We start from the raw sequence: 13,355 nt of genomic DNA, 5'->3' as shown, positions 1-13,355 counted from the left end.
TTATAACCCAGTGGCTTGAATAGGATCATTATAGGAAAGACTGCATGGAACATCTATGATATGCTCAGTAGTTTAGCGAATTAATGACTGTTTCTCAGATCCAGCATGATTTCTACAATGGTCAAAAGTACATAGAGTGTGGCCAACTTGTGCAGTTAAACAAAGCTTTGTCAGCTTTGTTGTTTCAGAAAAGAAGCAGAGCATTTCTCTTGTGCATTTCAGAGTCCTAAAGGTTTTGACAGCTGTGTGCCAATTTAAGTGGACAGCGTTTAACTGAGAGATTAAAATCAAAAAATCCACAAAAGACTCTCTTTCTGTCAGCTTACTGCCTGTATTTTCAGGAGGTACAACATAGCTTGCTTAAGTTCCAGCTTCACTACTTCTCAGAAGATTTGGGATGAAGGTATATAAATCTCTAATTCTAGTTATCTACAAGTCTAATAAGTTGACACAATGTGTGATATTGCATTCACTTATTTGCAGAGAAGGTGGAACACTTTGGTTGAAGGTTCAAGAAAATAAGAGTCAGTAATGTTTTAACTTTGCTGTTTGATGGTTAAAGTGTCAGAGGGCAGCGATTTAAGTGGGCAGTTTGCCTCGTTGTGTTGATTTAACTATTACCAAGCTGGCTGTTTCTTTTCATGAGGCGAGCTATATAGTGATTATTTTATGGACAATTTTCCTCCGTTACTTGTGTTAGCAAAATTGATCCTTGAAAAGAAACTTTATGTCAGATCCTCATTTGGCATGTCACAGTATCACTTTAAATTAGTTGAATATATAGTAGTGTGCGCATTTTATGCCGTGATCACAGCAAAAGTAATATGCAATGTAGGGCCACCATTGGTCCACAAGCCGAACTCTGAGATAACATGATTTGGCTAGTGTATACACCTTCTCACACAAGACACATAGCATTAATGGCTTCTTCAATCTGAAAAAAGCAATGACATTCAGTCACTCACACATTGGACACTTTTCTGCTCATGTTCCTAACATTTTCATAAAGACACGCGTATGAGAATAAAGGAAGGAGCCGCAGTCCATGAGCATTATTTGCCATATGCATGAGACTGTTGTAATATCACTAGTCACTAGAGAGTCAGTTTTCTAACAACAACATGCCATGTCACCGTAACAATTGATAATAGCCTGCCAAGCGCAAAGTGGTGGTGTAAAACACAGTCACAATGGATAGAAGCAGCAGTTAATACTACCTTTCTACATGTAACTGAACAGTCAGCGTTATAGTGTGAGGGTTGAACTTCCCTTTAGTATAAGTATGGCTCCTGTCAATTCAAGGAAAAGGCAATGTTGATGGATGGGAGCAGCTGAGGCATTGATATGTCGTCAGTCAGAGAGCAGAGGCTTTAGCTGTTAAAACTGTTAAGTGTTCTTTCATTCATTTGGCTCAGATAGCTGCTGAGTGAAAACTAACTGCGTTCTGTATGCAGTCCTAATGGAATCAGTCACACTAAAGAGTGCTTACATATAGGGGAAATATTGTGTAAAAACATCTGAGATGAGGTAAGATAAAAAACAAAAACAAAAAAAAACATAAAAAACAGAGGCTCACCTTTTCATATGGATCAGAATCATAGTTGAGTCCAATCCCACAATCATCTGTGATTTCTGAGAGATCTTCATCATCAAACTCCTCCAGGCTGATGTCGTGGGCTGGCCTAAGAATACATGAGAGGGATTATACTCACTACATGTTGTGAAAACGTGAATTTTTCTCTTTCATCAGTGAACACTCCAGAAAAGAATTTCTCTATGATTTGTGCCCACACACTCAACCCCTGTTCAAACCTGCTCCGTCTGGGTCTCAGTCTCATTTACTGACTCACACAGCAATACTTACTATCGTTTCTAGCTTTATGACATCCCAAACATTAAGACATGACACATTATTAGCAGTATTTCTACATAAGTTAACTGAATCTTGTAGTTTAAACTGGACATCAGCTAAGGAACTTGTCAAAACTAGAGGGAATTATTAGTAGCTGCCTCTTACATCCAAGCTTCTAAACTTCCAATTACAGCAGCAGCACTCCACAGCAGGGAGGCATATATGTCTTTGTGATGAGCCATGGCAATGCAAGTTTTGTTGCTCTATTTCATCTTTGCTCCATTACGTTCAGCAGGCTCCGAGGTCTGCAGCAGCTGGCTCGCAATGTGTTGAAGGAAATGCTGCATTGCAGCTTTCCTGCTAAGAAGAGGACAGTCCACATATTACGTATAGATGTGAGTTTACATCATACAGTCATACAGGGGTCTTTTTCTACACAATGACATTGTCCTTTGAAATCGAATGTCGGCAAGCCGATAAATGTGAGGGGAAAGAAAAAGGAGTCAAGTGTCACAAATCGGTTCCCAAATCTTACTGGTCTGGTTTAATATGTGGTGACTGAAAAAACTGTGGGAAGGAAATTCATTAAGGTGTACATATAAAAGTTAACAGAGAATGTTGCTGGAATTTAAGCAAGTACTCAGTAAAACAAGGAATTTAATTTTTGTCATGGAAAAACATTTGAATTCAAATTAAGGTAAATGGCAAAATAATAAGATCATTGAGCAATTTTTTTGGTTCAGGGAACATTTAATAATGAAGCCATATGACACATTAACTTTCCATTTGTGGAAAGTTACAGCAACCTGTGAATCTACCTCAGATAAAATGCTCAACAAAAAAGGCATCCATCTGGTACCGACAGTAATCGTGATTTTAAAAAGAATGAAATATGGACATTGTGCTGGTAATATACTCATTATAATACTATGTTTTGGTCTCAGCTAAGGAAATAAAATTTTATCAATCGCGGATTAAGGTTTTCTCACGAGTTTTACATTTTTTAACCTCCTACCAAAAAATGGAGACAAAAAGGTTTCCATAGATGTCACATAGATGATATTATTTGCAATTATAATAGTGTGGTGAAAATCTGATCTTGTGGCCGCCCTAATTGCATCTCGATGATTTCCATCAAGATTAATAATTTGGGAAAAATAAACCTTCTCGTTAGGGAGTAAACCACATAGGTGCAGATGCAATCAACAGCATGTCCTGACTATTTGGACCATTTGTTGTGTTTCGATACTGGTTTCTTTACCCACATTTTGTTGTTCTGTACTGATTCTTTCAAATAAATGCTGAGTAAACTAAGCAATAAGAAAAATAACAATAATATGCTTGAAATGCATTCACAATTTATAGGTCAGGGTGTAGCATCAACAATTATATATTTCTATGTGAAAAACGTAGAGCTAAGCATGTAGAGAGTCGAGTCTATCATCCGCTGTTCCCCAAGAGATCACAGACTATATATACAGTACATGTGATTTTGATTTTTAGTTTCATTACAGCCATGCCACTGAGCAGTTTTGGTCTTTGGGAAACATCAGTTTCGCTTGTAGTTGAAAATCAGCTTGTGATTTCATCATGTTAACTGTTCTTAAATCTCTGAAAGGCAAAGATATGGAAATTGCTACAGAGATAATCCAGATCTGTCATAAACAGGCACTCATACTAAGTTAAAGTCACAGCAGCAGTCCTCAGAGAGTCAGTCTTTCTACTTGCCCGAGAGAACCAAAACCTGTGTAAGCCTTTGATGATGACACTATTTGTGAGTCTAAAATATTAAACAAACCTTGTCAAATAAAAAAATATATATATTTCATTCACTATGAGGAAAGCCATGTGATGAGATGCAAATTACTGAGTACTACCAGAAAGATGAGTAGTATAGAAATCACCTGTTAATATGTCTCAAAGTATCAAGATCCTGAACAAAGTCCTGACTAGACCGGATCAGTGCAGCAGTTTTCAGTTTAATGTGTTTATCAATGTTGAATTAGGGAACAGTGCAGGAAAATATGTCAGCTTTTGATGCATAAAAGGGTAGAATGTTTAGAATTATCTTTATGATTTAGTGCCACCTAGTTGCCTGGCCCTGTCATTTATCAAAACTGCATTTTTATTCATGTCATAATCTGCAATGTGAATAGATTAATTAGCCAAATCAACATTTTCCATGTAAAAATGATTACGGCCACCAGTGAAAAGGTGTTCACCTGGTTTTGGACCAGGTTTTATGGCATCCTTGGGCTGTTCCATCTCTCTTACTCAGCAGTCAACCTTTCTTCTCAAAGTTTTTTTCCTTTTGTGACTGAATTAAGATCATTTGTGCCCGGTATGGAGCAAGAAAATTTATTTTTTCCAGATTACTGGTTTGGATATCGACTGGTTCTTCTTGGACTGGCAGTATGTTTCGAACACTGGTGACTTCCACACAGACCAAGATCAAATTAATCAGGGTCCAAAAGCACTAATTTCAGACATTCGTTGCGAGCTAAAGCCACTATTGCTACTCCTCCTAAATGATCAAACTCTGTCTTTGTATGCACACTATTAAGAAAACTTCATAAGAAGCAGTGGAGACGATGTTCAAGATGAAAAAGCATTCCTATATCACAAAATTTGAAAATACAGGAATTTAATGAATCAACAAACACATTGGATTAGTTTGTTTCATTCCCTCTGAAAGAGTATCCCCTTGATATGTTGATCCCCAGTGTATGGTGGATCATTGCCAGGCGAACAAGTCGCCAACTCTCAGCGCTTCCTTCCCTCTGTCTTTCTCAGTCACAACTAGCATTCTTATTGCCAGCTTATATAAGTGTTTCGTCTTTTCTTGAACATCCCATGTTTTTTTTTTTCTTCTGAGTCTGTTTGGAAATACATTTTAATTTCCTTTCTCCAACTAAAGAAAATACCATGACAGATAACACTACTGTTTAGCTGGAGTCACCCTGCACCTTCCAGTCCAATGGTACAACCCAGTCTCGTGGTGAACCGTGTTGAAATAGACACTAAATGTATTATTATTATTATTATTGCACATTTTTGCAACACCCAGCTTGACTTTTAAAATACCAAATTTTCAATAGGAGGTTTTGCGAGCGTCTGCACCATGTTTTTGTGTATGTTTTTCAAATGGGCCAGGACTCATCACCCAGTAAGCCATAAAAGAGATTTTAATGTGGACTGGGTGTTTACGGGGTATATCTAAAGATAAGTCATGATGTCAATTTTTGTAAGAACCAAACCAAACTACGAATGAAAGCTAAAATTAAAAAAAACAACATGAAACAAGTTTTGAATAAAGTGTAGACAGTATTGTTTCTTATGGGAGATGAACTCAGGCTTCCTGGCTGACAGCCATGCATGTCGCTCTACTGGAGAACTACCTAACATAGAATTTTTGACTGTGAAAACTTGCAGTCACTCCTTACATGTCACTTTTTTTCCCATTATTATGCATTGTTATTTTTGTCTAAAATTACATTTAAAAAAGACATGTTTATGGGCGGGGGTCAGAAGTTTATGTTTGTGACAGTTTAAGAACTGCAACACCTGTAGACAGTGGCGGCTCCTCCATAGGGGCGATTTGTGCGACGCACTACCAAACACAGAGTTTTTGTTTTTTTTTTAAATCTAATTGCTAAGGTGGGACTGATCTGCTGTAGGCAAACTGGTTGTATATGTCATTGTCCAATCAGATTAAGGTCGCGCCTGGTGTTGCTACGCCCATTTTGTGCGATTTCTGTCAGGGTCGAATTTGCACCAGGAAGCTCCCATTGACATGAATGGGACCTCGGTTTTTTCAAAAATCCTGCTCCCAATGCATTTTCTATGAGGGTTTATGTGCTCGCACGAACGACGCACAACGTGCTTTCGTCATATGTCTGTTGCGCGGGACCATGAACATTCTACTTGTTGTTGTAACATTGTGGTTTTCAATAAAAAAAAAAAAAAAAAAAAAAACATTCTATGAAGAAGATGGCGAGTGTCGAGTGCAACAATACGGTAGTGTTTCTGACAGAAGTACCCTTTAGTCGTCGTACTAATGTGGAGAAGGAAGTTTGGAAGAATTTTGCAGGATTTTCGGGCTCGCCTTGCGAGGCAAAGATGAAACCCAGGGCTCCACCAACCCTGCTATTTTTCCAGGTAGTATTTGATGTAGCTAAATAACTTAACCTTTTGTGCTCAATCATTGACTTGTAATGATTTAAATCTTTTATATAATGTTGACAATGATAGCAGAATGTATAATGACACATTCATTGTTAACGGTGCAGTATTATATTTAAAAAAGAGAGAAATCTCACATAAGTAAGCTGCACTTAACCATGTTTGACAACTGGTTATACTTTTCTAAGTCATATTTTCCAAAACTTCAATAAACACTTGACTTGGATTTATATGTTGTCATTTTAATTACATTCTTTAGAATGAAAATTGAATGAATCTTATCATTAAGAGCTTATGTGTTTACTTATTTCATAGAATCCTGGAACAATATGAGGAAAATAAATAAATAATGGTTAAGGTGTAATATTAACTGATTGGCAAAGTATGCAAAAAATAACAAAAAATTATTAAAAATTATTACAATAAATTATGCTACCTAGACAAATATACCTCAGTCCTATGGACTTTTATGGTACTTATGGACATAACGGGGGGAAATTGCAGTCACTTTGGTTATTTGGAAGACCAAATAACCCCTCGACTCTGCGTTGTGTTTATTTAAGGAAGACAAGGAGTTTCTGGACGATTGGACATTTTATTTCCTGTGTGGGAACATAACAGGTTTGCATCAGTGCAATCGGTTCAGCTTCGCACAGCACACTCTGATGCAGCTTTCACAGACTGGAAATTGCACTACCTAAAAAAAATGTCAGGAGCCGCCACTGCCTTTAGATATGGGGGGAAGCTGCAGTGCCCAGAGACAACCAACGCATGCATAGCGAGAACAAGCAAACTCCACACAGAAAGGCCACAGCTGGGATTCGAACCAGGAACCCACTCACTGTGAGGGAAAAGTGCGAACCACCACAAAAAAGAAACGCAGCCATTTTTACCTTCAATTTAACTGTCAATCTAAATTATCATCCCATTCTATTTTTACCTCACTGGTGGCCCTGGATTGTCTCAACATGTTTTTCTTATGTGTTGTAGGCCTAAAATGCAGATGTACATTGATATACTAAATGAAGCTGACAAGAAAAAAATTTAAACATGTCGGCTTCTTCCCATCTACAATGACATAAAAGTCAAAGTAAATGTAAGAAAATCACTCCTTTTCTTTTTCAGTGCAGGATTTTGAGAATTTTCCATACCAAACTAATTTTTGGAGTTGTACTCTGACCAAACTCTGTTTTTTAAACAACCAGATCTTGTAGGAGATTGCTTCTATCGTGGTAATGTTTGTATATTCAAAACACAATTGAAATGAAATTATAGCACTTTCAGGTAGAAACAAAATAGTAAAACCAACCTGTCTAAAGATTTTGACATTCTACATGAGCTATCATTGTCACAACAGCACAGGCCCTGGGGCTGTGGGCAACAGAAGGGCTGTTTTCCAACTCGAATTCATCTGATCCTCTGATCCCTAATCCACATGAATTAACAACCTTAGTAAAACCAAGGTTGTTAGAAGACTTGGATTTTGGGGTGGGGATTAGAATACATTTTTGAATCAGTTCTAGATTAAATTACATAAAGAGAAAATCTAAGGGAAATAAGGGACGGTGTGTTGATGAGTGTACCAAACTATTGTCCAGTTAACTATTTGGATTTCTGCTCTTGGATTCTGTGTTACACGCACAGCTGAGTTCAACTACAGGTACAGCTCGACTTGGTCCCTTAATTGGAACACAGTTCTTGTCCCAGAACGCATATATGGTAGTAAAATCAAAGTATTGACTGAAGTATATATATGTATATATATCCATGAGATGCTGTGGACTACATCAGAAAATATTCAATTTATAACTTTCTTTTTGGGAGATCTCCACACATTTAAGTATAACTAAATTCACTGCACAGATGCTATCTTTGAGTTACTTCAATAATGCAGCTGTTACAAAATCTGAATTTTATTAGTAATGGGGGTAAAAAAAGAATTTCCAGAATGAAATGCTTTACATGAGGAAGTGATTCGATCCCCGACTGCATTATCTGGATTTGTTAGAGTTTTGACAATTTCACTCTGACATACAGACAACATACTTGCATGCATTTTAATTAATATTCATTTATTCTGCTGTTATGTAAATCTGTTGTCAGTATTTAATCCTCTTTGCAACTGAGACAAAAAGCTGGGAAATAATTAAAGTGGCACGTGAAATGTTGCTCTTAATTTGCATTTTTCATTTGCTCCTGGTAAATTTCAAGTACCAAAACAACCATTTTAACTCTCATAGTTTGTCTCGTTTTTCTCTGTGTGACCCTGTGATGGACCGGCAAGCTGCCCGATGGCAGCTGGGATAGGCTCCAGCAACCCTGTGACCCTTAAATGGACTGAGCAGGCATAGAAGATGGATGGATGGATGGATTATTTGAGGGCTACCAAATGCGTCCATATACAACAAGTTGGAAGTCAGAACAGGTTGGTTTATGATAAACAGACAAAATCTCTTGCTGGCAGTGCAGAGATTTTAAACTGCAGCAACCATATAAAAAATGCTCAAGTGCCCTTGACACCCTGTATATGTATGTGCATGTGTACATACGTGTGTGTTGGGGGTGTTGCAATCTAACAATCGGTGCAATATGATATTCAGCATGTCTTCATCAACCTGCCTAGGTTTTTTTTTGTGTGTGTAAATCAAGTGCATCAGCACCGTAAAATAAGGATGAACACACATCAGAAAACCATCAAAACAAATTTCCGACCTGGCAAAAGAAGTGAAGATGTGTCAACCAAACGTTAGGAAAAGAGGCTGTTAATGAGTTCTTCAGGGAAGCTTTGTCTGTAGCATAGGTGAGTGTAATTCACAATGGAAAAAACACCACATCATCACAGCTATGTACAAATTAGTTACCACTATCACACAAGCCTTGTTTGGATTATGCATTGGAGTTTAGTGAAACTGAAGGATAAGCAGACAGGTGGGTTAGCAAAGGAGATGAAACGAGAAGGGAGAAAGAATGCTGCAGCCGTGAAAGAAAAATCATGAATTTGAAGGTTAAAAGTGTAGTGAAGAAATTAAAATCATATGGCTTCGTTTTTGTGAAAGCTAATCTTCTTTGCTGCGACCACGTCAAGAAAATAAGTTTGTGCATTACAGCAACAACTGACCCTTTCAGAAACAATGTGCCCTTTAATCTGGAACATATAGATTTTTCATAACTGTAAGCACATTACTTGGGTTATCACAATAATGGAGACACTGTTTCAGACCATTTCATATTGTCATCTGTTTTTCATCTACTTCTTTTTGAATCCATACTTTACTTTCTGGTCTCGTTCAGTGCGACGCATTCTACTCTTTCTAGTTTTGTTTTCTGCTTGTTTTGGCATAAAGAGTCTTGCCCTATTTCCCCAAAAATGCAAAATGTAAGAAACCGTGTCAGGAAAAGCTACAGGGGAATGTTAAAGCCCTGGAGGCTCGTCTACTTTTCTAAAATGCTGAAATGTTTTAATTCAGGATTCCTTTTAAATGAAGCACAGCTACCACTGCGGTGTTGACAGCATCCAAGGGAGTGTGCAATGTCTTCCACACTATGTGGCTTACAGCTCTACCAGGTGCCACACAGTAATTTAACCTGCATTAAGTCCACTTCTGCTCAAGGTCATTCTTAACAAATAGAGGCCATCAAACAGACGCTTAAAGGTTGAGGGAGAACAAGTACCGATCACCACTGTGACATTCAGAAAAAATGACAATCCTACTTCAAGAAAAAAAATCAAGGTTCATTGTCAGAAGCCAGGGTTTGTACCATCGCTGTGTCATTTTTCTCTCTCAGATTCAGCTACTCTCTGTCATCTCTGAAACATTTCTGTCCATAAAATCATTTGTCAAACCAGCACAACGTCATCTCTGTCCCATCTAAAAATCCCTTTTCATATAAATCACAAATATGTCATATTTACCTTCAGATTGTTTTGTTTTTTTAACATGGCAGAGAATCTACACAGTTTAAAATGTGCATTTAATCAATAATCAAATTTACCCCTGAAAGATTAGGACACCCTGTAAAACTGCATTTCCTGAACTATACGTTCATATTAAAAATGGAAAAAATTTGAGAAAAACATAAACCTGTCCAATAACAATATCAAACAGATGCAACGGGGAGTGCTTTGTTGTAATTACGCTGCCTTTTAACCATAAGAACCTGCTTCACAGTGACATCATCTTTAAAAGCCAGGGACATCGATGTGGTTGCGACTGACTCATTAACGATATCATTTCCCAGGCTTTTCAACCACCATCTGTCTCTGGTAAAGTAGAGACACACACCCATGTATGAGTCATTCCTTTATCCTAATGAAGAACTCTCAAATGTCTGTGTGAAATGTGAAGATCACGTCATGTTTAAACCAAAGGTGGCGATGATGCATCACTTCAGTGTGAGCAGATGATTCTACAAATATTCATCAGATTAATGTCATCATGAAACGTAAAGCCAAAGCTGTGGTTGGATAAAAACCATCCAGTGGTGTCAAACTGATGCAAAACAAATCTCATGGATGGTAAAAAAATGAGACTTCTCGTTTAGCTTTTGTTAAAATAAAGGGATGGTTGTGGAGCAAATTCAAAACAGTGGGGAGAGGGCATAAAACCACAAACAGGGAGAAAGGAGGGAGGCAGAGATGGAGTGCTTAAGCTAAAATTAATCTGTATTTGATTTAAGCCTCTTACCCCATGGTAACCATACCCACCACCACTCCCTGCCATCCACTCTGCTTTCTCCAGCTGCTTTAGAAGTAGAACATTGACTTGCAATGATGGTTCACAATGAAAGGCCTTGTGGGGGAAAATTAAAAACGACACAAAAATATTTCAAACACGAATAGAAGATTATTGGGAGCGGCTGTGGCTGTCCTATGAACGGCTTCCCTCAGTTAGCATGTTCACAGGATTCACCAGGCAAAATACTGAGCTCGAACTGCCGTGTATGTGATAGAATACATGCTATGAAATTATCAAAAAGCAGTTTATGTGGCTTACAAGCCCTAAATATAATTGACATCCATGATCTGTGGAATTTAGTTGGAGATTGATCAAATCAAAATGAAAAAAAAATGTTTTTTCATCTGTTGTTAAGTTCAGAATGCAACAGACTTTTTCCATCACGAAGTAATCTCCAAGTAAAGGTCCAGAACCTTTGATGTGAAATGTGTAATAGACTTGAGACTTAAAAATGAACAACACTGTGTGGATCATAAAATAATGTAATTCTATTTGTTTACTGTCTGAATGATTTCTAACATCTATTGACTCATTATTTCAGTGAAAACTGAGTGATTTCGTGGAAAAGTTTTCCTAAACTGTCAGTGACGAAGAAAATGACGACAACACTAAGAAAATAAAACCAGAAAGACTGCCATTCAAAGATCATTCAGGCTTTTGTTTGCAAGCTAGATCATGTTATTTAGATAAATCACTTTGTGAAGGAGCAATGAAAATTTGAAAAAATTGATAGTCAGTTGTGGGACTCTAACTTCTTTTTTAAAAACTAGATTCAAAAGAGGGATCAGAATCATCTATGGTCATTGATCAAGTGAAAAAATCAAAATACTTTCCTTGAGTTCACTGCCTGTGCTAATCTACCAAAATCAGCAAAAACACCTTCACCAAAGGTAAAAGCTGAGGCACAGTATGGGCTCTTTTTGGCAATGGAAGAGTTGTCACCTTTTTTATATCATGCAGAGGCTTTCATTAAACCACAGCAGGGGATATCAAAAATAGTGTTTCTCTGTGAAAATAATTCATGAAAAGAAGTCACGATTAAAAAAAAAAAAATTTGAAAAAAAACTAATTGAAAAATCAAGTAAGCTGAACACCACGGTCCCATCTTCTAATTCACTGCACTGTGGACCTGAGTCTTTGCTTGAAAGGCATACTTTGTATGTATACTTTGAGGAATGTATCTCTCTTAAGAGCAGCTATGTAACAAGAATGAAATGTTCACATCAGTTGATAAGGGACGCATATTCATATGTGTTTGTTAAAGTTGACATTTCCGGTGAAGATCGTTCCCTCAATGTCTTAGAAATAATAGTTTGTCATGAAATTCAGCAGCTCATGGGGGAAAGATCTCCCTCTTACGCATTATCTTGCCCACTGGAAGCACTGCCAGTTTTATGTAAGGCAGATTACCGTACCACACCATCACACCTCTGGTGCAGGAGACAACCCATACAAATGTAAATACGCGGAAATGGTAGGAACAGGAAAGCACGTAATCAATTGTGCAAACACACTTTGTACTTCAAAATCTTATTATTTTCATAGTACAAAACTGATAATCCAAAACTGACAAAAAAAAAATACCATCAACTTGTGTGGTCATAACATCTAACAGAAAAACTGGAATGAAACTGATCAGCCCCCACCCCATTTCAGACAATAAGAGTGACGCAATCTACTTCTCACGTGTCTTCAGTGGACTGTAGATGGGGATTCATTGCTGACAGCTGAGAAACAAGGGGGGGGCACTAATGCAAAGTATGAGCAGGTTAAAAGTGTAAATAAAAAAGGATTAATACACATTGTCTACTATTAGTTTGCTTGGTACCAGGAAATGTAAAATATTGATGTCATGGCCAGAGCTTGGCTCTGTAATCTAAACTAAGGTCATGCGAAAAATCAGTTCCATTGATCTTATATGATCCATCCATTAGATTGAGTGAATCCCACATGGGTACATGGCCTGGATATAAAATCCACCAGGAGCAGCTTGCTAATGTGATTGTCTCTGTAGAACATGGGCCATGTGGAGGCAGACAGGGATGATGACAGGCTTCTGCATCAAATGTATTATTGGCTCTCCTTTCCTTCATTCATAATGCATTCATTTGTACTTTTCCCATTTTTATTAATTTTTCTTTGTGCTACTCCATCTGTTATAATAGAACTAATCTTAAAGTATATTAATATGGTGTTAAATAATATTTTGAGTAATTATTGACGTTGTTTGGTTGTCATTCAACTGGATATTGTGATGGTGACACTGTGAGGCTTTAAGGCAGCACCAGAGGGACAAAGATAATTACAGATTAAGAAAAAATACTATGAAATTGATCAATTTTCCATCTCAAAATAAAAAAATTGCAGTGGTCACGTCAAAGTGGTGTAATATTCCCCATCGTATGCTTAATTTACATCTAAACACCGATCACACATCAGAAAATAATGTGTTTTTAAGATTACCAAGCAATGCTTTAGTTGTGTCACTGATTCTACGTCAATTTACAGACTTCTGTTGGCTGCCAATAAAATACCACTTTTACATGTGCCTACACAAGAAGGCGAAGCCAGCAGAATTGTGGAAA

General features: G+C 37.4%; 1 protein-coding gene across 3 annotated transcripts in view; it reads right to left on the bottom strand.

The window, feature by feature from the left end:
* mapk8ip2 (mitogen-activated protein kinase 8 interacting protein 2) overlaps positions 1-13,355 on the bottom strand; it is a 30,926-nt gene that overhangs the window by 16,637 nt on the left and 934 nt on the right. For all 3 annotated transcript variants that reach the window (XM_075469680.1, XM_075469681.1, XM_075469682.1), the window contains exon 2: positions 1,577-1,682. In XM_075469680.1, coding sequence (XP_075325795.1) covers positions 1,577-1,682 — 106 coding nt within the window. The remainder of the gene's footprint in view (positions 1-1,576; positions 1,683-13,355) is intronic.

The sequence above is a fragment of the Odontesthes bonariensis genome, chromosome 7, assembly GCF_027942865.1.
Source record: "Odontesthes bonariensis isolate fOdoBon6 chromosome 7, fOdoBon6.hap1, whole genome shotgun sequence".
NCBI classification, from domain to species: Eukaryota; Metazoa; Chordata; class Actinopteri; order Atheriniformes; family Atherinopsidae; genus Odontesthes; species Odontesthes bonariensis.
The sequence above is the reverse complement of the archived record's forward strand: the minus strand, read 5'-3'. Positions and strand labels throughout refer to the sequence as shown.